Below are 26,300 nucleotides of genomic sequence, written 5' to 3' on the forward strand. Positions count from 1 at the left end.
CAAATGCCTCTGGAGAGGCTTCCTCTGGAGGTCTTCTGAACACGTCCACCTGGGAGGAGACCCCGGGGCAGACCCAGAACTAGCTGGAGGGATTATATCTCTGGGCTGGCCTGGGAACGGAGATGAGACGAGACAAGGAGGAAACGCAGAAGCTGGTCGGGAACCTTCAGCCCGCATGGTGCGACCCGAACACTCGGCCCGCCGGTACTTTAAACCTACATTTAAATGGGGAGGTTCCTGAGAGGTAGCCTCTATGTCAAAGGACTGATCACATGAACACCTAAAGGCTTCACAGTAGAACCACAGAAAGACGGTCATGTGATGTTTGCAGCCAAGTCAGCCAAAACCCTGGAATACTGGAGGACTTCTTTTGTTTTTATACAAAACCAACAGCCTGAAGGCAGTTTTGTCACCGTGCACGTTCCAAACGCTTCCACATAATTCAGTCAAACCGTCGTAATGCGTCTGCAGCACAAAGAGAGAACCATCGATGTCAACATGCAAACAGGCACAAGGACAAACAGTCGGCGGAGCAAAAGGTCTCAGACCAGCGGTTCAGGTCCAGTTATTTATAAAAGCTCCAGCACCACCTTGAGTCAACATTGGCCGTCAGTCACAGCGCCGACCGCCAGCAGATTTGTGGGATAGCAGCAGCAACAAAGGAGCAGGAAGAGGCAGGAAGGGAGGAGGGCGGTGGTGGTATTATTACAGACGGCCGGCCCGCGGCACTTTCCGGTAAAAATCCTAAACGGAACAGACAGACAAACACAACCGTATAAAACCATCCCAACCGCCATATGGCTCCGGGGAGATGTCCTTGCTGCGTCCCTCAAACCTCCCCCTTCCTCTCCCGCCGCCTCTCCCTTTCCCTCCCGTCTCTCTCATTTCGGTGCGTTTGAAGTTGGCTGGTGGCTGCGTGGCGCCGCCGACTTCCTCTCTGAACACCTGCACCTTCAAGCTAATCTGATGCGCGCTCACCTGGGCCGCGCTGATAGCGGCGCGGCGGCGTTTAGCATATTTGCTGCTTTTAGATTTTTTTGATCATCGACGAAGCAAAACGAGGTGAGAGCTGAGACGTCTAGTGAACCCTAATGACAGGTTTATGATCGTGAGCCTCAAATAGCGCATTAATTAGCCTCATTTATAAAAACACGGTGTAGATACCACATGGATGAAGACGGAGACGGAGCTCGTCTTCATCCATGTGGTATCTACACTGTGTTTTTTGTGTACGACAGAAATAAATCTACATCTTTTTGTATTACATATACATTTTTGTAGCTGTGTATTACTTTCTGATGATTATTAATTCGTGTTTTACTTTGGGTACCATAAGTCATCTTGATTATTCACATCAGTTTTGGAAGAGAAGTTATTTTCTGGTATTGTTTAATGTTGGAACAGATTTGAAACGCTTTAGAACACGATGAGCCCGAGGCTGTGTTCAGGGTGACGCTCTTATCTTGGTCACTGTGAAGCGTTAGAGCTGATTCTGTTGTATTTTTTATGTTTTTCAGGGAGCTGCACGGTGGAGCAGTGGTTAGCACCGTGGCCTCACAGCTAGAAGGTCGCCGATTGGCGTCCTGGTGAGGACACCCGGGATCTTCCTGCGTGGAGTCTCCATGTTCTCCCCGTGCAGCGTGGGTTCTCTCCGGGTTCTCCGGCTTCCTCCCACAGTCCAGAAACATGCTGAGGTTAATTGGTGATTGTAAATTGTCCGTAGGTGTGAATGTGAGTGTGCTTGGTTGTCTGTCTCTAAGTGTAGCCCTGTGATAGACTGGTTACCTGTCCAGGTGAACCTGCCTTCAGTCAGCTGGGATAGGCTCCAGCCCCCCATGACCCTGGTGAGGATTAAGGTGTAGAGATGATGGATGCTTTCTGGTATTGCTGGTAATGCAAAGTAAGGTAAAGTACACCTCTCTGCAATGTAAAGGGTTAAAACTGTGTTTGCATTTTGTCTTCAGCGAGCAGCTAACGTGAGCTCTTGGTGCCCATTTTGTTTGTTGTTGTCTAACATGAACTGACACGTTACATCAGGAAAAATGTGCACAGTAGGAAGGTCGTCATGCGCTTATTTCGTTTGCTTTTACAGTGACATTATTAATAAATAAATAAATAAATAAAATGAAAAATGAAAAAATTTTTTATTAAATTGAAAAAATAACAAAAAAAATTTAAAACTAAAAATATAAAGATAAATAAACAAATAATATAAAATAAATTATTCTTATTATTTTATTCATTTGTCTTTATATTTCTACTTTTATTAGCCTTTTCTTTTATGGATTCATTTTTAATAATATTGCTTTATATTGCCACATCATTTATTTTTTATTTTATTTTTTCTTCTTTTTATTTCCACTTTTATGTTATGATTCTTTTATTGATTTATTTTAGTAATTTGGCGCTCTCACTACCCCATGTCCACGTGTCACTCTGTTTAAAATACAAACGGAGCTTTTTTACTTTGTTAATCGACTAATCAGCAAAGTTTGCTTCAGGTTGGGCAGCTTGTTAATGTGGAGGAGACGAGCAGTTGGAGGTTAAATCACAGCCAGTGTTGTGGCTGCTTGTTGTGTGTCTGTGTGTGTCTGTGTGTTGTTGTTGTTGTTGTCTCGTCCCTCTGATTTGTTTACACAGCGGTCGTCCACAGACACCAGCCACGCTCGGCCACATTAAACCTCTTCTCCTAATCTGCCACCTTGATTAATGCCAAATAAATAACACACACACACACACACACACACACACTGTACAGAAGAGCACAAACACACACATGCACAAGTGATTTGGCATCCACTGGTCCAGACAGGCTAATCTCTCCAACTGCAGATTGGAGTGTGTGCCGGCCAAGGCCTGAGCAATCGGAGCATAGCATCACCTCTGCACACGCCGACCGCCAGAGCTTTAATGAAAGGAGCCAAACCAGCGCCTTTATTTTGAAAATAAAAACCTCCCCAAGCAGTTTAATCACATTTTAGGCTTTGCTTTTTGTATTCATTTCACTTCCTGCGTACTTGCTGCTTTAATAAACGGCTCCTGGCTCCATAACTCCACTTTTTTTTGACACAATCTCGTCAATTAAATTTACTCAAGCACCTTTTACTCGTCATCTCGCCACCGAAATTAGACTCTAAGAGACCTCAGGAAACCATTTACAGCAGCATAATTAGCTCCACCAGCCAGCTCTGTGGTTACAGTGCAGCTCTGACAAGTCCTAAACAAACAAAACAGCCTTAAAACTTAAATTTTAATCAAGCTCTCTTCATCACGCCGCGAATTCTCGCCCCGCTGCAATTTAGAGTGGAGTGTCTCTGAGTGTAATTCCTTAATGAGCGTGGGGGGGAAATGACACAATATGTTAATTGCCTCATGCAAGAGGAGTGCAAACATCTAATTTAAGAAAATTAATGTGAGAGGGGGAGCGGCGAAGACAGCCGAGGTCAGGAGGTGCTGTCAGCGAGCAGGAGAGACGGTCCGAATCAGATCATCCGCTCCGAGTGACGCCGTCTCCAGATGCTGGATCTGGATCTGCTGCAGTAGTGGAGCGTCTCCGGGGACGACTAAGCAGAGAGGAAGTGCTGCAGCATCTGTCTGGGACGTGACCCTTTTTTTTTCTTTTTTTAAATGCTCCAGCAAGAAGATAAATAAAAGTTTTATACAGTAGAAGACAGATGGACGGAAAGTACAGGTTTGAATGTGTTCAGCACATCGGAGCCGAAGACTTGTTTCATTTTTAGGTTTTAATCATATTTTGATGACAAAGTTGTGGAAAAAGAGGTTTTCTGTACAATATTCAAGTCTGACTTTCATTAAAAAAGCACAACTCTGATTTAAACTGAATATTCTATAAGTGTATGTTATATTTAAGTGTCTAATGATATTTGAATCTTCAGGCCTTTAAGCTGATTGATTCAGAAACGATGCAGCAACTGAGCTCAATCGGGTTTGGTTCAAACACATGTCCAAGCCCGAGTCACAGCGTCTGCTTTGAGGAAATGAAACAGGATTTTCACTTCGCAGCTCATCTGCTGGTGGACGTTCCAGAAAGATAAAATCATCCAGGCTCATCTTATTTTACTCGTTTCAAACTAACTCTTGGTCTCAGACAAAGTTGCTGCAGGACCAGAACGGAGACTAGAAGCTTCTCTGTCATCTAGAAGCATCTGCAGATGAATGTGAGGCGTTCAGGGAACATCTGTAAACTGCAGCACTGCTTCTCCTTCGATGGTGCTTGAGTCTCGGTGCCACCAACGCCACAAATAAGTTCTCAGCAATGAGTAAAACACCCAATAATATGCACTGCTCGTTTGTTCTGGTAGAGAGGGCGACTAAAGCAAAGCATAGAGCCAGGTTTTATTGTAGAGCATCAAGCTTCCAAACTGAAAAAAAAGTCCTCAAGAAACTGGAAAACACATGAAGCAGCGTTTCATCACCAGGCAGCAGCAAACCCAACAAACACACAGCTGCATTTTACTCACTTTAAATCCGACAACATCCTTGTAAGAAAAACAAAAATCTAAATATTTATCTGCACTTTTATTCCTTCAGTAAAAACGTACCAACATGTAAACGTTAAAGATTTTCCCTATCCATATGCTGGTGCACTCAAATGAAAGCAAGCTGCAACCTGGGGTCATAAAAAATGTGTTTTAATGCGACAATTCACTTCGCGTGGCGGCGAAATGCATCGTTTGCATTCAGCGTTTCACTGCACGCCGTGTTGCTGCAATGAACGCTCCCTCAGCCCACAGTTAGCCACCTCACAGGTCATCTGGATGTGATAAAATGCATGGAAATGATGCAGCGTGCTATAGATACACGATGCAATGATATCATGACAACCAGCATAGCCTCCTCACAGCTTTGCATCTTCTGACCACCTTCTACCAGAAGGTTTGGTGCTTCTGAGCTTTCTGTTAAACATACAAGCGGTGGAGCTCTGCAGGTGTTGTACTGTACGACTGTACATACAGGTTTAATAAACACGGCTCTGCTCTGCTGACAAGGCCAAAAAAAGAAAGTTATGTGTTAAGTTTTAATTAGTTATCCGAGCGACTCAAGGTAGGAGCGAAGAGAACGATGAAAAATGCATCTGAGAGAAGTCGACGGGGAGACGAGGACCTTAATTCTGTCCTTCTGGCTGCCTGTTCTTCTCCATTTTCATTTGTCTTTTGACTTATTTATCGGGTTGAGAGGAAATATTAACTGGAGTGAATTCAAAACAACACACACACAGACGCACAAACACAGCCTTTAGAGGAGCAACCCTATTAGGGGGAACCGGAGGCGGCCGATCGCAGCATTAGAATTTCAAAGTAGCTTCTGATTGTTTGATCTCATATCCAAAAATGATTGTTGGTAGTAAAAAAAAAAGGAAAAAAGAAAAAGCAATTAACATGAAGCTGTGGTTCTATTAATAACCGGTTTCCTCTGTAGTCTTGTGGCTGGTTGTGATCCATAATTAACAGTGAAGAGATCCCATTTTCACCTTCTGCTGTGGTTCCCCACTAGACCAGCTCCCCGGAGAACGCAGCAGAGAACAGATGATGCTTCACGACGCTGGAAAACCACAAAGAGCTTCGCTTTTTAGGGTTTTTTTTTTTCTAACATTACAAGCTGACACGATCGACACTTAAATATTTTTGTTCTATGCCTCCAAGAGCTTCTCTTTGCGTGAGCCCTGGTGGGTTGAGCAGGTGGATCCGAGGCTGAGAACATCAGCAGGAGGACCAGCTGGCAGGGTGAAGCTGCAGAGATGGCTCTCAGGATTCATGTTCGTACTGAAGCAGCTCGAATCACGTTTATTTTAGCATTCACACCATATTTTTTTTCTTTACTGTGTAGCTGAGCTCCCAAAGAGTGAGAAAGCTGCAGCAGCATCAGCTAACGGGTGACGAGGTTCACAGATGTGCTTCAGATAGAGCAGATATTCCTTCACTGTACCTGTTCCACTACATGAAGCAGCAATCAGTCAATCAGTCAGTACATTAGGAAACGTGAAAGGATGTAATTTTAATTAATAATATAGTAGAAAACTGTATGTAGAAGTCATCTGTTTGATTGGATGATGTTGACTTCTTTCTATAAGAGGACTCATCGCTGCACAAGACTTTAAATCAAGTAGTTTTGGGATTTTTTAAAGGTCTCAAACCATGTCAGTCGCTCCTCGTTGTAAACTGAAATCTAAAGAATCCTGTTTGGGCTCAACAACAACAGTTTGCATCAGTCTGAGTTACAACAACTTCTAATGAAATTCTGTCCAGTCAACAAATTTCACAGAGGCAAAGGAATTAGCTTCAGTGCCTTAAAATACATCCACAGGTGAGCCTCCAGGTAACTCACATGTTGTCAATTAACCAATCAGAAGCTTCCAAGGCCATGACATCATCATCTTGCCAAACAGTTTGAAGTTTCTTAGTGGATGTGAACTTCTGACGATGAAGAAAGTAATAAAAAATACTCTCTCTCATTCTTCTGATGTTTAGCAAATAGAAATAATGTTGGTGATCCTGACTGAGCTGAAACAGGAAACGTCTGGTCTGATTAATGTCTGGTTTCTACTGTACATCTAAATCATAAATTAGATGTTTTTTTTAACTTGTACATGGTGGGAACAGGTCCCTTTGAATAACTTTTCAGAGAGTCCAGCCCTTTTTAATATATTTCCTGTAGAAAACCCTGGAGCAGCGCAAAGAAAGAAAAAACTCAGCGACGCTCTTCTTCCCTGTTTGGACGCATCAGATGATCAGTACCATCAGCTCCTGTGTACTCCGATAACAACATGTATATCCTGGACATCTGCTGACCATCTCTCCCCTGAAGAACGTGGCAGCAGCAGTTTGTCTCTACAGTAATCGGGTCGGCGCTGAATAAATCAGATGATAAAAGCACAACACTGATTGGTGTTGGTCAAGTGAAGCTGCAGACTTTCCTCGTGTGTCTCTGCTGCTGCCTCCATCATAAATGATGGAGCGGTAAACAGAGGTGGAGGTAAACTACAGGCATCATCTGAAGGAAAACAGAGGAGAGATGCTGTTTCTAGTTTCTGTTTGTCTCTCTCAACAAATCCTCACAGAAACAACAAAACATCCACCTGAACGGTTCAGACTGGGTTCACACGTACAAATCACCTGGCTGGATTTAGGAAACAGAGCCCGAATGGTCAGAAGAAACCGACTGTGAAGGCCGGATAAAATCACAACTCCACAACTGGCCGTGACACACAATCAGCGGGAGGATTCATCACGAGGCGGCGCCGCCATCAACCGGGTCAAAGGACAGAAACTGAAACGTGAACGGGCTGATCCGACGGTTCTGTGTCTCCAGACGTGGACGGTATGCGCTCCTTTATCTGTTCTGTCACCGGTGAAGCTCTGGATTGTGAAGATTTTCAGAAACCAATATGTGAAAAAAGAAAATCGGTCATTTCATCTCAAATCATCAGAAATCGCAGCTCGACCGTCTGATGGGCTGAAAACTTTAAAGCAGAAAGTTTTTTTTTTCTTTCAGAAGATATTTGTAAAATTTTAGCTTGAAATCTTCATGAGGACATTTTTATATATTTTTTTATTTTCCACTTGCAAAATTTATTTATTTTTTTTTGACAACATCTCAGGAATTATTAAAAAATTATTTATTTATTTGCTATTTTTCATCATGTCATTGATTTTGCACTAAGAAACAAGTAGATTAAATAATAATAATAAAACAAAAAAATCCACTAGTGATATTTTCTGAACCACATGTAGCCGCGTCACAACAACAGAAAATAAAACATCAAGCATATTTAAATATTAAATACTTGATCTGAAAATAAAAAGGAGGTTAATTTCTACTGACTGATGAAGCACAAATTGTTCCATGAAAACAAAAATATCTGTAGATGGTTCTGAAGCTTCAAGAGAAAAAAATAGAACTAAGAAAATAAAATGTGTTATTAGTGAACAGTTCAGGCTTTTATCTTAATTAGTTCTTACAAAACCGCTGAAATTTCACTCTGCAAAAAAAATTTGTTTAAAAATATTTGTCTTGGAAATTAAATTCACAAAAACCATTTTTAATATCGTTCACGATAAAACTGTTTCAAACACGTCAGGGACGCTTTGAGATGGAAAAACATTTTAGAATTTCCATTTATTGTCAACCTCTCTCTTCCTTTTTTGGCTACTTTAGTTTTTTTTTTAACAATCTGTCGCTCATTTGTTCAGCAGCTGGTTACCGTGACGACTCTTTTAGGCTCTAATGCAACCGACTGGTGAGTGAATGATTTTTTATTTTATTCTTTTAAACGTCACATCTCCCTCTGAGGCCGACTGAGAATCATTACTCATCAAAACCTGTGAAGCTTTCCTTCAGCCGGAGCAGCTCTGAAGTGAGAGCTCACACTTTAAGGCCTTTGTGGTGGAACAGATGAATTAATTAGGTGCTGAATAAAATAATAAAATAAACTAATTGAATCCATTTCAGACATGACATCAGCTGAGTCGTGGTGAAGCCAGGAAGCCGTCCTCGGGAAGATTCGGAGAGGAAGACGGAGGAGTAGCAGGAAGTAAACAGACCAACAGTGCAGTAAATGCAGCATTGCGGCTCTGCTGCGATACGAGACCGACTCTCATCAATAATGTAGGCGAGAGCGGAGCGGCCTGCCAACGAGCAGCACGCCGAGGAAACGAGCAAACAGCCGGCCGGCCGGGTCACAGGCGGCTAAACACACATCACAGCGCAGGTATCAGTCAGACGCTCACACCTGTGTGCACAAAGAGCAGCAAGTATGAAAAGCTCAGGACTCACCGCGCTCGTATCGGTTTTAATTTCTCATCAGCAGTTTGGCACTTTGTGAAGGACTAACGACAGATGCTGGAGGCCAGAACCTGGCTTCGTTTAACGCTCTGGAACCCAGAACCTGCTGCCAGGTCTGAGAGGCAGATGATCTGCTCTTCAAACTGCCAGAACGACACTAAACACAGACCTGTCGGGTAGATTCTCAACTTTCTGATGCTTCTCGTTGTCGCTCATTTGCGTCTGTTTGACTCCAGCGGTTAGTTCAGTTTGGTTTTCTGTACGTTACGTCTTGGTTTTGTGAATGTTCAGCCTCAGTGAATGTCATTCCTTGTTTTTTTTTTGTCCGTCTTTACTTTAGCTGTAAATGCTGCTGTTCTATTGAGATTTTGTACTTTTGTCAATAAAGGTTTACAAACGTTAAACACATGCTTGTATGTGAAGCACAGCTCCACCAGAAAACCAACCACGATTCATCAAGTTTGCTTTATAATCATTAAAAAACATGTTAGCAGTTAGCAGGTTCTGTAAAGAACAGAAGTTCTGCTCTCCTTGGTGCAATCAGAACCTCTGACTGACCAACAGTCATGTGAGGACAAATTCAGCTGCTTTTAAGTTAAACTAGGTTGAAGTGCAGGTTGTGTTTTGCAAAATATCCATCAGTATGTAGAGTTATCTTCTTCTTTTCCAGTATGAGGAACATCTGTGGGCACTTAAAAATGTTGTACAGGCTTTTTAATGTTATTAAAGAAATTCAGCTTCTCCCTCATGCTTCATGATTCCTGTGAACCGCGTCACGCTGCACAGAAACATATTAAGTCGTCTTTTCTTCTAGTCGTGCTTGTTCTGTTTCCACGACTTCATCTTGCAGTGAGAAATGAGTCCACAGTGAGGAGAAATGAGGCGGGAGCAGGAGATGTTCAGGATTCAGAGGGCGAAACACTGAGTGATGTTCTGGCCACACAGGAGAAGCTCTGAGCACATCGCTGACCGTGTCGGCGGCGGCGTTGGTTTATCGACACGTCACGCTGACGCTGAGCAGCATCAGGATTCACTCTGAGCTTCTGGACGCCTGATGAATTTAAGCTTTGGTTTTAATTCTGTTTTTTTGTCTCTGAGACGAATACCTTCCTGGCTGTGTGTCTGAGGGTTTATCACAGCGCTGTAGCTCAGTACAGATGTCTGACACATCTGGAGACGCTGCTGGAAAAAAAACAGAAAACGAAAAAAAAAAAGCACCAAACCAGCTCTAAAACAGGAAACTGTAAAGTTATGAGCTGTAAAGTCAAACTAGAAGGGCTGAAGTGAAGAGTGAGGTGATAATTGCACGTCGAGGAAACATTTTTTAATTTAGATGAAGTCATTTGATCTGTGTGTCAATACGAACTTATTGACGAGCAGCGTAGGAGCTTTAATTACACAGCCCAGGATTCCTCTGAGTGATAACCGACTGCAGAAAATCAATGAAATGAATTAGAATGGGGGAAAAAATGAAATAAAAAACTAATGATTACATAGTCGGTGGTTCCTTTTACATTATTTTCTTCATTTTTTTGTTCAGTCTCTGCTACAGGAAGCGTTTCTCACGTCTGAGTCGATAATATTGTTGGTTTATTACATTAACGTCGGAGGTTAATCAGGTTCGTTTGCATCATTTATAAAACTCTAGAGTCTCGATGCTATTTTTTTTATTTGCCAGGAACATGTTTCTGATCTACTCATCATTCTGTTGGGTTTTTACAACAGTATAGAACTCATTAGGCAGGACAGCCTCGTTGTTCTAAATGTGCTGCGTAGTGAACGGAGATCAGCAGATCAGCAGATCACAAACCCTCCAAACTGAAGATCTTTGCAGCAGCAGAACAGAAGCAGAACACGCCGTCATCGTTTCAGCACTTAAAAGTTCATTTGCACATGAAAGCAGCAGCGTTTTCTGCGTAATGACACAACAGCAGCAGCAGGTTGGGGGGAAACCAAAAACCTACAAGTGTATTTAAGCACAATGGTTCCCGGTGGTACGTGTGTGGATTACACCAATAACAACAGACTATTATCATGGCCGCTCATAACCGACGCTGATTCCTCCCCGATGACTCCGACACAAAACGCTGGAGATGAGCGCAGAGCAAACACAGAGACAGAGAGCGAGCTGAGAACGAACCCAAAAAACCACGACGACGTGTCAAACAGTCGACTCGGCTGTAAATCCTGATTTTATGCGTGTGCGTGCGACGGAGGGTCAGGAGCTGATATGAAACGATGCGGCATCTGTTGGGGCTTTAAGTGATATATCACTCCATTCCACTTCGTTTAGCATCACTTCGTCTGAGTTAATTGGTTCATGAGGAGCACTAATTAAGGGGAATGGCCTTGTTTATCGTCACGGCGACGCTCGTTAAGCGGAGAAGATCTCTCTTTTTTTTTTTTCCTTTCAGGACTGGTGACATTAACCCACCCTTCACTACTCGTGTGTGTGTGTGTGTGTGTGTGTGTGGGGGGGGGGATGAGTCAGCGTGTGTGTTTGCTTGTGTTTGGATGCTGCATCCAGAGTGCAGCGCTTCGTAACGCTCCACATGTGCTGCGTGCAGACGTGTGCGTGAACACGAGGACCTACCTCTCGACGTCGTGACGCCCAGCAGGTCTGCTTGATTTTCCAAACCACAGCGGCGACCAGCAGCAGCGACAGGAAACAGCTGGAGAGAGAAGAGACACGGAAGCAGGTTTGGTCGATCAATCACAGATCAATGAGTCCTCAGTAGAACAAAAGCATGAAAACACCAAGTTAGCGAGCGATGGACCAGACGGGCTGCAGCTCATCCTAATATCCTGATGCACCGTCGCTTGTTTTGGGGGAATTTGTAGATACCAAGTCTGATGAACATCTAAACATCTACAAATAAATAAATAATGGATCCAACATGGAAACAACATCTGTAGTCCAGTAATTCTCTTTTTTTCCTCCCACATCGAATTGTTATGGAAAAAAAGTAGTTTCCTCAAAATGTAGTTCTGGATCTGATGGTTCCTCTGATGAAGCACAGAGCAAAACCTGCTGCTCACATCAGTGCACGTTTGTGTGCTAATAATTTAATTACTGTCCTAATTTTACCAAAAAAGTTTTTACAGGTGGTCGATGTGGTTTTAGACGTTTTGGATGAAGCTTCACGTGAGAAGTTTGTGAACATCTGACATCCTTAAAACGCTTTTTTCTGGTTTCTTTTCATGTTTTCGTTTCCAGATAGCGTGAAACATGAAACGATCACGCCAACTTAACCGATTTAAAAACAATTATTCTCTTCATTTTTCTTTTGTGGTTTTGTTTGTTTTTTCTACTTCTTTGCAAACAATTCATTATGTTTCTGGTGTAACACTACAAAAGACTCCCAGTTTGTCATTTTTGCTTGTTTTTGATCAATATATTTTGGTAAATACTTATTTTGGCAAACAAATTTTTCTTTTTAGTGGTTTCTCACAAACTCTCTGTCTGTGTAGGTAAAACCATGTGAACCATTTAATCAGAATAAATGCTGTCCTATCACACATTTTGTTTGTTGGTAAATCATGAAAAAAAACCCCAAAAAACTGCGATGTGTTTGAGGTGAGTTGCTCTCCTGCACACACTGCGAGATATATATACTGCATGTATTGTGCAGAATAGCATGGTTATAGTATAGATTTATTTACCAGTTTTCTAAATGTTTCTGTGCGTCTCAGTCATGATGTGATTATCGGGTGTTTTCTCCACATCACATAACTGAACTCTGCGTTCGATATAGTTCAACAATTTCCCACCAAAGGGATCAATAAAGTTCTATTCTATTCTATTCTATTCTATTCTATTCTATTCTATTCTATTCTATTGAAGTATCTGCCTCTCGTAGGAGAACGTTTAGATCCAAGCAGAAGGAAACACAACCACAGCAGTCACACAGCAGCGGCTTCACATTTACGAGCCTGCAGCTCCGGTTTCCGGAGAGCAAAGATGACAAAGGAGAGAAATTCTTGAGGAATCTGTGGCGGGCCAGAAAAGCCGCGGTGACCACAGGCAGCTGGGGATTTTAGGACGGCGAAGGCCAGCGAGAGGTCAACGAGCGACACGATGCTCTCCAACAAAGAACAAGGTCCCATGTACACTCTGACACACACACTGTCTGTTTTAAAGTCCAGTGTCTGGAGGGCAAAGTTATCTGGCCCAACACAAAGCTCCCCTCTCAAGCAGAACTTCTGACAAGAGCTCAAAACAAGCGCGCCCAAAGACTTAACAACAGGAAGTCCCTGAGAAAGTGCTGAGGACAGCAGCGCCGAACAATCCTCCCCTTCATGCCGCTGTCAGTGTGTGCATGTGTCCTCCTGCGCATGGCGGCGGCGCTGTGAAGGGTATTAGCGCCGTAATGAGCGTGACATTTTCAGAGCCAGTGTGCAGAAGAGGCCGCGGCCGTGGCCCCTCCGGTCCGCTGGCGACCTCTCGGACGCATTCGGACTCGTCTCGACCAGGAAATCCCCTCCGGTGACGAGGACAAGATGCTCATTGCTGCTGGATGAAAACCATCCGGCTTCCAGAGTCCTGCTGCTGACTGGTTCCAAACCATAGAATCTTTCATCCATCATGACTCAACGCCAGATGAAACTAAACACGTTTCATCCGCCGGTTTGGACGTTCACATCACAGCTCCAGCTTCATCCCAACAACCTTCAACCCTCCAGGTCATCACGGTCCGACACACCTCAGAACATGAGCTGATTCGGTGGCACGAAGGGAACGTACAGAAGATCATCCAGGTGGTTTTAAGGTGTCAGCTGATCAGTGTACATATACTAGAAGATATACAATCAGGTTACAGTCAGTGATCGGCTTGTTGCTGGGTCCAACATCACAGATCAAAACCTGAGGACGAGTGGGGGCGGGAAAGGAGAGCAATGTCTGAAAGAACAAATCCAGAAACGGCCTCCACCTGCTTCCCTCTGGGATGGAGGGAACATCTGGCTGAAACCACCAGGTCTGTCTGCTGCACACGCCGATTTCAAAAACAGCATTTTTAGTAGAAAACCTTTCAGAACTCGTCTTCACCAGGCCAGACACCAGAGCTAACCCCCGTCGCACCCACTATTCCCAGCAACAATTAAGACAAACACACTCAGCGACTCCCCTGCAACGATTTCTGCCTCCTCCTAATTTTAAAAACCCTCCACTGGCCGGGACTCAAATCCAATCAGGCCCAAGATCCCCCCGTTCAGTCCGTTGTACCGCAGCTCGCCATTAATGGGCCACAGGGCCGGAGCTCAGCCATCTAACCGGCGGAGCGCGGTGGCTAATTGTGGCTATTACGGAGGCATTAGAGGGGAGGAAGGACGGGGGAGGCGGGGGAGTGTCCTGTGGGTTTGTTAACACTCCGCCGAGCCTCTTGATAGGTCGAGCTTTAAGACTGCTCAGGTAAGAGCAATCGAACTGATTAAACAACCGGAGAAGGTGTAAGAACGAGTCAGAGTCAGAGTGATGCTCTTTCAGGCGCTGGAGCTCGAAGAAATGTGGAAAAAAAACCCACAAAAGCACGGTTCATATGACAAACAGGAGCAGGCGAACACAATGAAACATGTGAACCCCACCAGGCGGAGCAGCAAAATCAATAAGCTATTCGTTGAACACGAGCCACAGATAGCAACACAATCGGAAACAGCTTTCCATCTGCACGAGCAGCAAATCAACGCCGGCGCAGAAAGAAAGAAGCTGCACGTCCTCTCAGGTTCACCCTCATCAGCCGATTGTTTCCACTGTTGGTGCTTCTCAGTTCAGCAGATTCAGATCATGTGTGAGCTGGAGTTTGTAAATCAAACGGTTAGATATGTAGAGCTTCTGGCTGCTCTCTGAAACGGATGGTTCAGGTTTTAAAGAAAGCTTGAATCCGTTTTAAACCCCAAAACATGCCGAAACCTGAACATCCAGAGAGCAGAAAGTGCTATTGGGACCAGCCCTACTAGTTAACTATGAACAATAATGAACAACTAATGAGCCTTCCAGCATCAAGCCCTCCTCGTATCTGGACCTCCGTCTGGACAATCCGACAGCCTTGATATCTGACATAGAAGAAGGTTTTACATTTAGTGTCGGATTATCGAGTCACGGCTGTATTTGTACTGAACAGATTCAGTTAAAACCTAAAAATTTTGCCTTCCTGTGCGCAAACATGAAATGATTCGTGACTCGCCTACAACCGACGGTTATGTGACTACAGGAGATTCTTGGCTGAACTGCCGGCTGTGTTGTACGGAGCAGATAGAAGAGGCGCATGGAAACTCATCTGAGACAGTAAAACATCTACAGCGTGCAGAGCCAGCAGCTTGTTTCTAGAGTTCACAACACGTGGATGAATGTTCTGCATGTTGACTCCAGGTTTTGACAACTTTTGTAAAACAAATAATCAACAAGTTTAAACTTTTCTCTCTCTTTTTAATCCTTTATGGTATTTTCGCTGCGTCATGCTGCACAGAAGACGCTTTGAGTTCTTTCTACTTCTAGTCGTGGTTGTTCTGTTTCCACAGAGGTGCAGGAATTTATCTCGCAGTAAAAAATGAGCCTGCAGTGAGCGAAAGGATCAGAAATCACCTCCAAACATCTCAAAAGTGCAAAACTGCAGTCACCAACAGGGTCCAGAGGCACAGAAGATCTTATTACTGATGCGTTTCACTTTACATCTTCTTAAACGTCTGTGACACTTTTATGTTTCAGGTAATGATGATGAGACAGAAAGAAAGTCGGTTAAAATGTGACGAGAGTCCAGGATGATATGGAAAAGACAGACAGTTTCATTCACAGCTTGTGTTTAAAGGATTTGTTGGATTCCCTGTAAAGTCTAAAGACAAAAGGAAGCACAAGAACGCACACGAGACGTATAAAAGGTCAACCGCTCGTCTCTCATCGTCCTGCTGCTGGAGCGCCAATAGATTTGGTTTTCCTGTTTGTCTGACTGAGCCGACACATTAAAGGTGTTTCACCGAACCGACTCTCATCTCCACAGAGGATTTCTCCTGGAAGCTGACGGCGCTACGAGAGGTCATTTTGAAATCAAGTGGGCGAGTTGGGTTCAGCCTCACGAGCCTCTCGGCGCCGAGCAGCTCCTCGGCTGTTTTGGGAAAGAGGAGGAGGGAGGAAGTGATTGCTAATCAAGCGAGCGGGAGCTGGGAGTAATTGGACAAAGCTGAACTGCAGTGTCACCAATTAGCATGTGAGACTGTGCAGAGCAGAGACATAAATGCTGTTTAATTATAGCCGCTTTGCTTTTTTCTTCGTTTAGCGATGAGAGGAACACGGGCGGAGGATGGATGAAGGGAGGGAGGAAGGGGAGAGTTTCTAAACTTTTCAGGGTCTTTGTGGAGGAGGTTTCAGAGGAGTTTAAACAGCTGGCCTTCATTTTCTACAGCGTCTCTAACGACGACCAGCGTGCTCCTTTGGGATATTAAGCCACTGTATTTATGCTCATTGTGCAACAACACGCTGAACTAATGACGGCAGCAGTGAAACGAGGCCGTTAGCTGAGCGTTTTTCTTCCCGGCGGCGGCGGATTCTGCAGCGTTTTCCTGCTTTCTCTCTGCTCGCGCCACCGCCGGCTTCCACTCGGATTTGATTCACCGACAAATTGTGTCATTAATGGAGGCGCGCTGCTCTTCAGGCTGCCATGGAAGCAAACCTATCGCTGACAAAATGAGTTTATATGCAACTAATTTGCTTTGCAAATTGATTCTGGAGGACACATAATTGCTCAATTACTAAATTAATTGCTAAATATTCAGCAGAAGCCAACAGAGTCCCTGTTGTGAACTCAGACCTGAGTCCTCCCCAAACCTTCACCGAGAGACACGATGCTGGTCCTGCTGCAGATGTCAGATATCATAGGGAAGCACATTACATGTCTGGTTTAGGTTAGGAAGGGAATTTCCACAAAAATGTGTTTGTTTGATGACGGGAACAAGAATAGGAATTAATCTACAAATCTACAAACCTCCAATTCAGGCTGGATGTCTTTCCTAAATTCGTTTTTGTTGTTGTTGCTTGCGTTATATTTTTATTCACTGTGGGCTGAAACATAAAGTCCTGCACCTCTATGGAAGCAGAACAACCACGACTAGAAGAAGGGAGAATTCAAACATGACTTCTGTGCAGCGTGATGCACTTATAATGCCAGAAAAGTCCTTAAAAAGAAATAAAAGTTTAATTATTTACTTTAGAAAAAACTGGATGCACAACATTTTTGCAGCCGCAGCTGTTGGGAGAAGACATGGTGTCTCTAAAGACTATATATGTTTAAGCTTTTACATTTCTAACTGGCTTCCAAACTCTTTACTGCTGTTTAATCCAGAAAGTCTCTTTGGTCACGTGACGGTTTATTGCAGCCGACTTGTACCGAGTAGCAGAGAATTTTTTGTCTTTTTACACAATGTGGGATTTATTCTGGTAAAAGTTCTGAATGATGTGTGAAGAGGAAAATGATTTATGAACATGTTAAACTTGTTAATCCTCTGAACTCCACAGACACGACATCGTTTTATTGCCAGATTGTCTGAACACCGTTAGTCTGAGCCTGAAGATGTAAAAACAGCAGGAATGGATGGACTTTAAAACGTCCTGTTCCTGAAAACAATCCTGTGACACTCTGTACCGTCAAGAAATCGATCAAATCTGAGCGGAAAACTGGGATATTTCATCAAAATTCTCTAAGAAAAATTGACCAAAAATGAAGTTTTACTTTTAAACTGATTCTGTGAAAAAGAAAAAACAATCTGCAGGAAAAATGCACAAAAACAAAAACATGCTTTTAATTTTTTTCTTAACAGAAAAATGTAAAAACCTTTATTTCCTCTCCAGTTTTGGCTAAACTGGTGGACAAATGTTGTTTTTCCACCACACTTTCTTTTTCTATGTTTATGATTTATTGCATCATAACTTTGTTTTACTGCACACAACACATTTGTGAGTCCGCTCTCCTTCTGGCCACAGTTGTGCTGCAAACACTTTATATCGCTGTAAAAAAAAAAAAAAAGATCTGACTTTACAACCAGAGCTGCAGCCAGAAGACCACACGTGGAGAAACGCACATTTCAACCTGATAGAACAGCAGCACATTCAAACCACTGCATTCAGAACATCTAGAGAATCGGTGCGATATCAGCGTTTCTGCAAGTGGAAATCCTACATAACAATATATGCAATATCAGTATTGTTCTACATGTAGATATGTGCGATTTGGTAATTTTCTAAATCCAGAAGAATCTCAACAACATCAAGAACACATGTGCATATTTTTATTTCCTAGTTATGTTCGGCACACTTTTGTTTGTTTGGACTGCAAAGGTTCCTGCTGTGGGAACAATAAAGGATCATCGTATCTTAGCCTAAAAGCGAGTAAAAATGTGACGAGCAAAAAAAAAAAAGAAGAAGAAAACACCCCAAAGTCGCTCCGGATTCAAAGGAAAAGTGTGTTAACGTCCAGGATCGGTTCAACTTTGTTAAAACTCCTTTTTCTCAGTGAACCTCGAGTCGTTTTTTTTAAATGCTGCTATTATATAAGTAAAGGACCTGAATAACATTTCTGCTGCTGAAAACACAAACATGCACATCACCTTATATAACCGGCCAGTCAATAGAGCCACAATAAGAAGAGAAACTAGTCCCGTAGTTGGAGCACATAACCTTTTCTCACTGAGAGCCTGGTGCAGTGCAGGAGAGAGCAGCTCGTAAACAGAGCGGTGACTAACACACACACACACACACACACACACCAAACTCTCCCGGCAAAACTTGACACTGTCCCCTAATGATGACATCATCCCTCTGTGCAGGCCTAAAGGTCGCTGATGTCCGGAAGCCGGCCCTGGGCACAAAGCGCTTCGCTTCCTCACACGGCTGCACACAAGCGTGAACGCAGTGAGGAGGACGCGCACCAACGCATGCAGGAAGCAACACACTCGCAGACAGACACACACTTTGTCCGGCGTCGTCGCTGAGTGGCAGAATCTTGCCTGAAGACAGCAGACTTCATCCAGAACGCCGTCCCAAAACACTCTCATTAGAGCCGGAGTGACTGTGAGCCGCCACGCGCCGAGCCGGTCCAAGAAAGTGACCGCTCTGTCTGCCGGCGCGCCTCCGAACGGACTCCATGCCGGGAACCGTGGTGGAGACATGTGTGGGATTTACATATTTCTGTTCAACTTAAACCACATTCTGATCTCCATACATATACAAAACAGGTTTGAAAGGCGTGTTATCATCAGTACACCGTCTATCAGAGCCAGAATCTGATAGAATAGAAAAAAAAAACAGCCGATTTCTAAAGTCTTCAAACTAATCATGTGTCTCATTTAAAATATAAGCAAACTAAACAGTTTGCACCAAATAGATTCTGCAAAAACTAAATAATTCAGTGCTCCTCACCACAACAGTGAAGCCATCAGTGGCTCATCTGCAACCAGCAGTCTTTTAGCTAAAATTCAGGTAATTTTCAGACGAACTGCAGGTTGTGTTCACACAGAGCAGAGAGGAACTGTGTGGCTCCACAGTACAGAGGAGCAGGTTGATGCTACGTTCAGCACGGTGGAACATCTCTGAGCTGATGTGTAGAGTCGTGTGGAAACCTTTGTGGAGGTTGTGAAAATACAGAATGTGGAGCCATGTTTTGTTTTTGTGTTGGTCAGACCTGTGGGCGCTCATACAAACAGAAAGAATGGACCCATTTCCAACTTTCCCACAGTCCTTGAACTACTCATCTGTGATGTCCTGTAATTATTCAACATGCTCCAATTAATAATCAGTCAAAACTTCCCCCTTTGCATGAACACAGATGATTTTGAGGCTTTTGGCTGAACTGCAGGCAGCGTTTCCACCGAGCAGAGAGGACACGAGCACGGAAACATATTTAAAAGTAAATCATAAACTCTCTGTAGTACGATAGGACTGTGTGCAGTCTGATGGAGTGTAGTCGGAGCATCTAGGATGACATTTATGTTGTTTTTTTCATGCTTTTGAGACCAAAACTGAAAGAAAAATGGTGATTTGTGAGGCAAAGAGACGACTTAATATAATCATGAGAGGCTCAGTCAGAGCCAAGAGCTCTTGGTCGTGTTCCTCTAACTGCTCCTGAACAATGTTTGCAGTGTAGCAGGAACAGCCTCCCTCACATCTGAAGAAAATAATCACACGTCAGCTGTTTAAACGCTGCGGCTACATCTAGTCTTAAACAGACCACATTCATACGTCACATCATTCAGCTCCTCCACGTTTATCACATCAGTGTGTCAGTGAGTTTACAATCAGGCTTTCTAAACAGAACTTGTGCGTTCTTGCTGTTTCTCAGAAAGCGAGCTCGCTCCTCGGCGGTTCCCCAGACTCTTCCTGTCTGCAGCTACCAGATGCAGAAGCTCACAGAGCTGCTGGGGTTAATTGTCCTGCCTGAGGCTGCTGCCACCTTCTGCAGCTCACCGAGTTCAGGTCACGGCCCGGTTCTGCAGCGAGCCAAACCGCCGAGTCCGAGGAGGAGGAGCTGCTGGACGCTGGGCAGAACATAGGCTGCAGCACAGAGAGAGTAAATAAGACACTGAGGGAAAACTCACCTGAAGAAGGTAACGAAGAACTGCACCAGGTCCATGATGCTGTTGTGCTGCGAGAACGCAATCTGGTGCAAAGGAGACAAAGAAGAGACAAAAAGACGGGTCAGAACGTAGAAATATATCCACACTGAATACAGCCCAGTGATGTTCAGAGTTACAGCTGAAATGTGCTTTATGTTTAATATGATAGAAACTACTCAAACGCACATTTTCCAGGTCCAAAGCGCAACACAAATCCACACATTGAACAGCTCAGTGTGTTGCTCTGTTCTTAACTTCTTGATTTAAAAAATATATGTTTATGATTTTAATGCAGGAAAATAATCACATGTGTAACTGCACTGGAAAAACCAAATAAAAATAAACATAAACAACAATCAGCTGAGAAGAAAAAAAAACACAAAAATGTAAAATTAAACTCATTAAACTCATGAAACTACAGTAAATGTCCACAGCTGTAATAATTGTACTGCTTCAGTTTTAAATGAAATCATGTTGTTTATTTTTGCTTTTAATAAATCATTAAATATCAATATATTTATATAGATAAATAAATAAAAATCTGTTGAATAATCGCTGGTATTTGTCAGGCTAGAAAAGCTTTATTTTAAAAAATAAAATAAATTTCTGAATATTGGTTGTTTTGTTTTTTTTACTTTAGATATTAAAATTCCTATTTTATTTTTGATTTATTTGATATTTTGTGCAACACTGCAAAAAAAATGACTGATTTTTGTTCCACAGTGGACATGAAATTAAAACCTTCAGTTCAGGTTTTGTGGTTTTTCTGCCTGTTTGGATCGAGTCAGCACGAGTTCTACTTCAGATGAAGGAATGCTTTACAAATAAACACTTATAGAAACAGAGCAGACCAGACGTAGGCGATGAAATCAGTGAAACACGTCTCAGACTTGAACAGAGGGACGATGATATTCTCTCGTATTGTTTTGTACGAAGCAGCAGAAGCAGCGACTCTGTTCTTACGTCACCGTGTTTTCCTTCAGAGCCTCGTGTGAACCTAATGCAGTGGATGAACATCTCTCTGACCCGAGGCCGACGCTCAGACCTCTTACACAAAACCAACCGCTTTATTTCCGCCAAACACAGTCACACGTGTTCTGGATCTCGCCGGCCGACACCATCGCGGAGCGCACAAAGCGAGCGGCGACCGTGTGGTTTGTAGGTTATTATGAGATTAGGCCGTGACAAAAGGCTTCTGGCCTCTTCTGTTTGTGGCACTTTGTTCAATTGGACTCCCACAAACCTGCCGGACGCTCCGGCTCCACTCAACCCACTGACTGCACCATCCATCATCAGCTCGGTGCTGGTGGTGCAGCGTGAGGCCCTCCGGCGTCCACAGCCACAGACCTCATACATGTTGACTCACACGTCCTGTAGGATTGCTTTAAAGGGCCAGTTCACCAAACTTAGCTTGCTAATTGCTCCCACTGGTATTTAGCTGTGCAGGTGTTTTCTGTTGGAGCTTTTAGAGAGATGGACCATCTGCAGGTGAACTAACCTGTGCTCTGTAAAGCCCATCGCTATGCCAGGAATTAATGTTAAAAATACATGTTTGAAAAATCACTAAAATTACACCTTTTATCTGAGCCAGAAATTGCAAAAACATAAATAATCATTTAATTTTTAGCTGTCCATTGGTGCTCAAACTACTCATCTGTCATGTTCTGTTGCACGTGGAAAATATTCAAATCTATAATTAAAATTGCATTATTTTGTCAAAATTAGTTCATTCGTTCGTCTTGTTGCCAAAAATAAAACCATCGTATTAATCTCATGTGTAAAAAGCCAAAAAATTAAAATAAATAAAATTCTTCACTCCTCTGCATCACCAATAAGTCAGAAAGTAATACGTGCAGTCCAGACAGTTATACGATGATATTTCTTTGTGTTGAACTGCAGGCAGTGTTCACACAGCATGGAGGAGGCAAGGATGGAAGAAAGTACAAATATAAGTGGTAAAACATCTACAGTCAGCATCCTGGAAAGATGTTCTACGTGTTCAGTCGTTTGTATTAAGAAAAAAAAACACTTTTTTTCTGTTTTTCTCCAAACAAGCGGTGCTTTAAGTTGGTCATGAGGAGAGACTGTTGGAGGAGATTCTCATCATCCACATGTTTAGAACTCATCATTAACACATCTGTAATGTTTTAAATAGCCGCTGCTGTACTTTGGAGGAGCTTCAATTCTTCATGTTCTCCACCGTCGGAGCCCAAACACGCTCCGTCCGCCCACCGTCCTCGACACTCCTCACGAATAATCGCATTAACACGGTGCTGGAGTCTAATCTGTAACCAGCTGCTATATATATATAAATGAAGTGTTTTTTGTGCTCGACATGAGAAGAAACGCGACCGTCCGTGTTCCAGAACAATGTGTCCCCGACAGAGATGAGCTGAACCGCTGCATCGTGTTCACTCGCTGCTTGAGCAGCTTAAAGAAAAACAACCTGTGCAAATGAATCCAAATGAATGAAGCATCTGGGCTGATGTGTTTTTGGTGAACTGAGCCTTTTGATGCAACATGTTCTTTCTATGGCCACAAACGCAGGTCGCATGAAGCTCAACATGCAGAACAAAGAACCCTGCAGAAGTTTAGGTTCTGATCCGTCTTCCATCAGAGAAGCACCTGGTCGATCCCAAAGTCGCTCTGCAGCACAACAACGTGCTCAACATCCAGCCAATGAACCTCCTTCAACAACAAAAAGACAAATGAGGTGAACCCACAGAGCCTTGATCTACACATGGACGGACTCAATCCACAGAAGAAGCAAAGACGCCTGGAACGAGCTGCCGGCCAAATTCCTGGAAAACCAGAACCAGCGTCTCCAGGAAGACAAACGGTTCTCTTTCCTGCACTTTGTATGAAGTTTGGTGACACGTCGCACCGATAAAATAAAGACGCATGTTTGCACTTGTTCCATCAGAAACAACTCAAACGACTCCCCTCCTCCATCACCCTGGTGTCGTCCTTCACAATAAAAGTCAGCACCGGCCGTCCTGTTTACTGCACACACCTGGTTTTGTGGGACTCGGACGATGAATCTCGCGGTTATAAAGTTTTGGCCCTCAGCTCTAAAAAAGAAACTCCTGAAAAGCGTTTGCTGTCTAAGTTTAAACTCCCTCAAGTTAAGAGGATTATTTATGACCAGAATAATTGATTTTCCATTCGCTGTTCTGTCCAGTAGAGAGACGGAGGAAACACACACAGCTCAGCGTTGAGTTGGACGGCGCAGAGTCCTGACGGCTCGGTCTGGATGCTGAGATGGATTCACGCTGCAGAAGAAGGTTTTTCCAGGATGCAGCCAAGTTTACTGAGTTTATTTAATAAATACTCAGAATCACACAGCCTGTACTGTGAAAGGTCAATAATTCAAACTGTGTGTTTTAAACAATTTACTGCTAAATGCTTCAAATGTCGAGTAAAATCATGGAAAAAGCATCAATTTACAGCAAACCTTTAAAAAAAAAGGACCAAATCTATAAATAATTTCAACGTCAAAATTCATTCTTTTAATAACATTTAATCGCAAAATTATCAAGTTTTTAGTGCATGTTGATCAGCAACAGATATCACTGTTTTACAGGTATTTGCCTGAAAAATATGAAAGAAAACTGATGTATGTTACATACATTATTATAAAACAATGATTGTTTTCAACAGTTTGTCTAAATTAAAAACATCTGGCAAAATGAGAGAAAAAAGTATTAATTTAATCAGTATTAATAAGAATATGATTTTACATAAATGACTTGTAAACAGTTTTACTACATTTAGATCAGTATCAAAAATCTTTATTTTAAAATTATGCAAATTAACGGTACATTTTTTAACAGTTATTTTACAGATTGTCTCTGTTTTGTTAAATTATAGACAGAATGCAGTAAAATCAGAATTCTTTTACAGGTTGACTGTAAAAATATCTGTATTTATATTTTACAGATATTTATAATAAGCCCTAAAATATTACAGCAGTTAGTCTTTATCATGATTTTGTAACCTATGTCTGTTTCTCTTTTTTTTTGGTTGTTTTGTTTCATTGTATTTATTTTATTTTTTTACATATTTCTTTTTCCGCCTCTACATCAGCGCTCTTCAACCTTTTTTGCTCCACGGACCGATTTTAAGCAAGAACATTTTCTACAGACCGGTCATCACGCACAAAACAAAAAATAATTGTTTTTTCTATTAAGAAGTTTCACAAATGAATAAAATTTCTTGCTAAATACGTGTTTTTCTTCCGTCTCAGTATCGAGTCTCTCCCACTTTCCAAAGAAGCTGAGATGTTTGTTTTTTTAAAGTAATTTTGGCAACTGTTGGACTGACGGCTTCGTTAAACGGATAAAACCTGACGTCAAGAGCGAGAAACAAGCGCAGACAGAAGATGAGTTGTCATTTTTCAAAATAAAACACTCTGCAGACTCCACTGGGGGGAAAAAATTTTAAAAAAAAGTTTTTTGTTTTTTTTTTCTGTGCGGCCCGGTACCAAATGACCCACGGCCTGGTACCGGTCCGTGGCCCAGTGGTTGGGGACTGCTGCTCTACATGACTGTAAATGAGGACGTGAGCTGGAACACGTTGGTTTTTATCCAGCCGTCATTGTCACGTCTTTAGTGTGAATAAAGGTTCAACATGAATAAGTTTATAATGACTGAGTTGTGCTTTAACATTAAATGTGGTCACTGAGCTCTTTAATAAGAAATCAAACCATGTCAGACTCTTTCATTTTTTAAAAAGACACAAGTATTTATTTTTTATTTTAATTGCCTTTGAAAAGCCACTAAATCCTACATTTTCTCTCATAAAACTTTAAAACAACGTACAAATGGTCCGTCTGAGGCCCGGTGGAACCGTCTGGGCCTCACGAGAGGCCGGCTGCCAAAGATGCATTTAAAATCATTAAATTAGTGCGGCTAACGGGGCCAGTAAAATGTAAAAACGCTGCCGAGCACTGATGTGAGGCATCACAGCGCGTTGGACACAAACGCATTTCAGGCATGTTCAACATGGGGATAGCTTTAAAAGGCCCTAATAGCCGGAGAGGCTGCGTCTTTGTCTTCGGTCAATCCTCTGAGACCACTTGGGAGGGGAAGAGAGGCAGAAATGGGGGCAGAATGGGCTTAAGAGGTTTACCAGCATTTGTGCAGCAGGTAAAATGGCCTGACAGTGAAAAACCTGCAGAAAAGCTGATTTTGGTCCAGAGGGACGCAGCATTAATACAGGCATCAGGGAGAAAAGAGCCTGGCTTTGCATTCACGCTTCCAGTGCAGCAGTTTACATCATTACCCCCTGACAATATCAAGACTTATTATGAGCACACACACACACACTGCAGACATAAACACACACACACTGTCTAGAAACGGATGAAAATACAGTAAAACAGCGAGGCACGAAACAAACACACATTTCCACTACTTGTGATCTTTATGTGGTGAGTTTATACAAACAGCGCCTCTAATTTGTGCCTCACACACTCACACACTCGCCAACACGCCCGCCAACAGCCATCATTTCAATTTACAACAACTGCAGTCGTTAAACACGACTATAATCAATACGCTGTTTAGACCACACCCTCCAGCTCCACTGCAGAGCCACAGGCGCTCACACACAACCCCAAACACACACAAACAGCGTGCACACTTCACGTGCACAAACTGTACAGGTTACACACACAACTTCATGTAATCCAGTAAAAAGTCCGCTCGTGGCTGCAGAGGACACAGACAACGTACTGTATGGTGCACATTTATTTGTTTAAGTCTGTATTTAGACAGAATTAGTATATTTTTAGTGGGAACACCAGTGTTGGAAGCACAGACAGACGCACACCGTCCTGGTTTGTGTAGCTGGTTGTCACAGAATCACTTAAAAGCTAAAAAATATAATCATGATACGTTTCT

General features: G+C 42.8%; 1 protein-coding gene across 1 annotated transcript in view; it reads right to left on the reverse strand.

The window, feature by feature from the left end:
- LOC103368159 (attractin-like protein 1) overlaps nt 1-26,300 on the reverse strand; it is a gene marked incomplete at its 5' end in the record, with an annotated part of 246,604 nt that overhangs the window by 106,267 nt on the left and 114,037 nt on the right. The window contains 2 exons of the mRNA XM_008296425.1: nt 11,396-11,474; nt 20,380-20,441. Coding sequence (XP_008294647.1) covers nt 11,396-11,474; nt 20,380-20,441 — 141 coding nt within the window. The remainder of the gene's footprint in view (nt 1-11,395; nt 11,475-20,379; nt 20,442-26,300) is intronic.

The sequence above is a fragment of the Stegastes partitus genome, unplaced genomic scaffold, assembly GCF_000690725.1.
Source record: "Stegastes partitus isolate 25-593 unplaced genomic scaffold, Stegastes_partitus-1.0.2 Scaffold1127, whole genome shotgun sequence".
Lineage (NCBI taxonomy): Eukaryota > Metazoa > Chordata > Actinopteri > Pomacentridae > Stegastes > Stegastes partitus.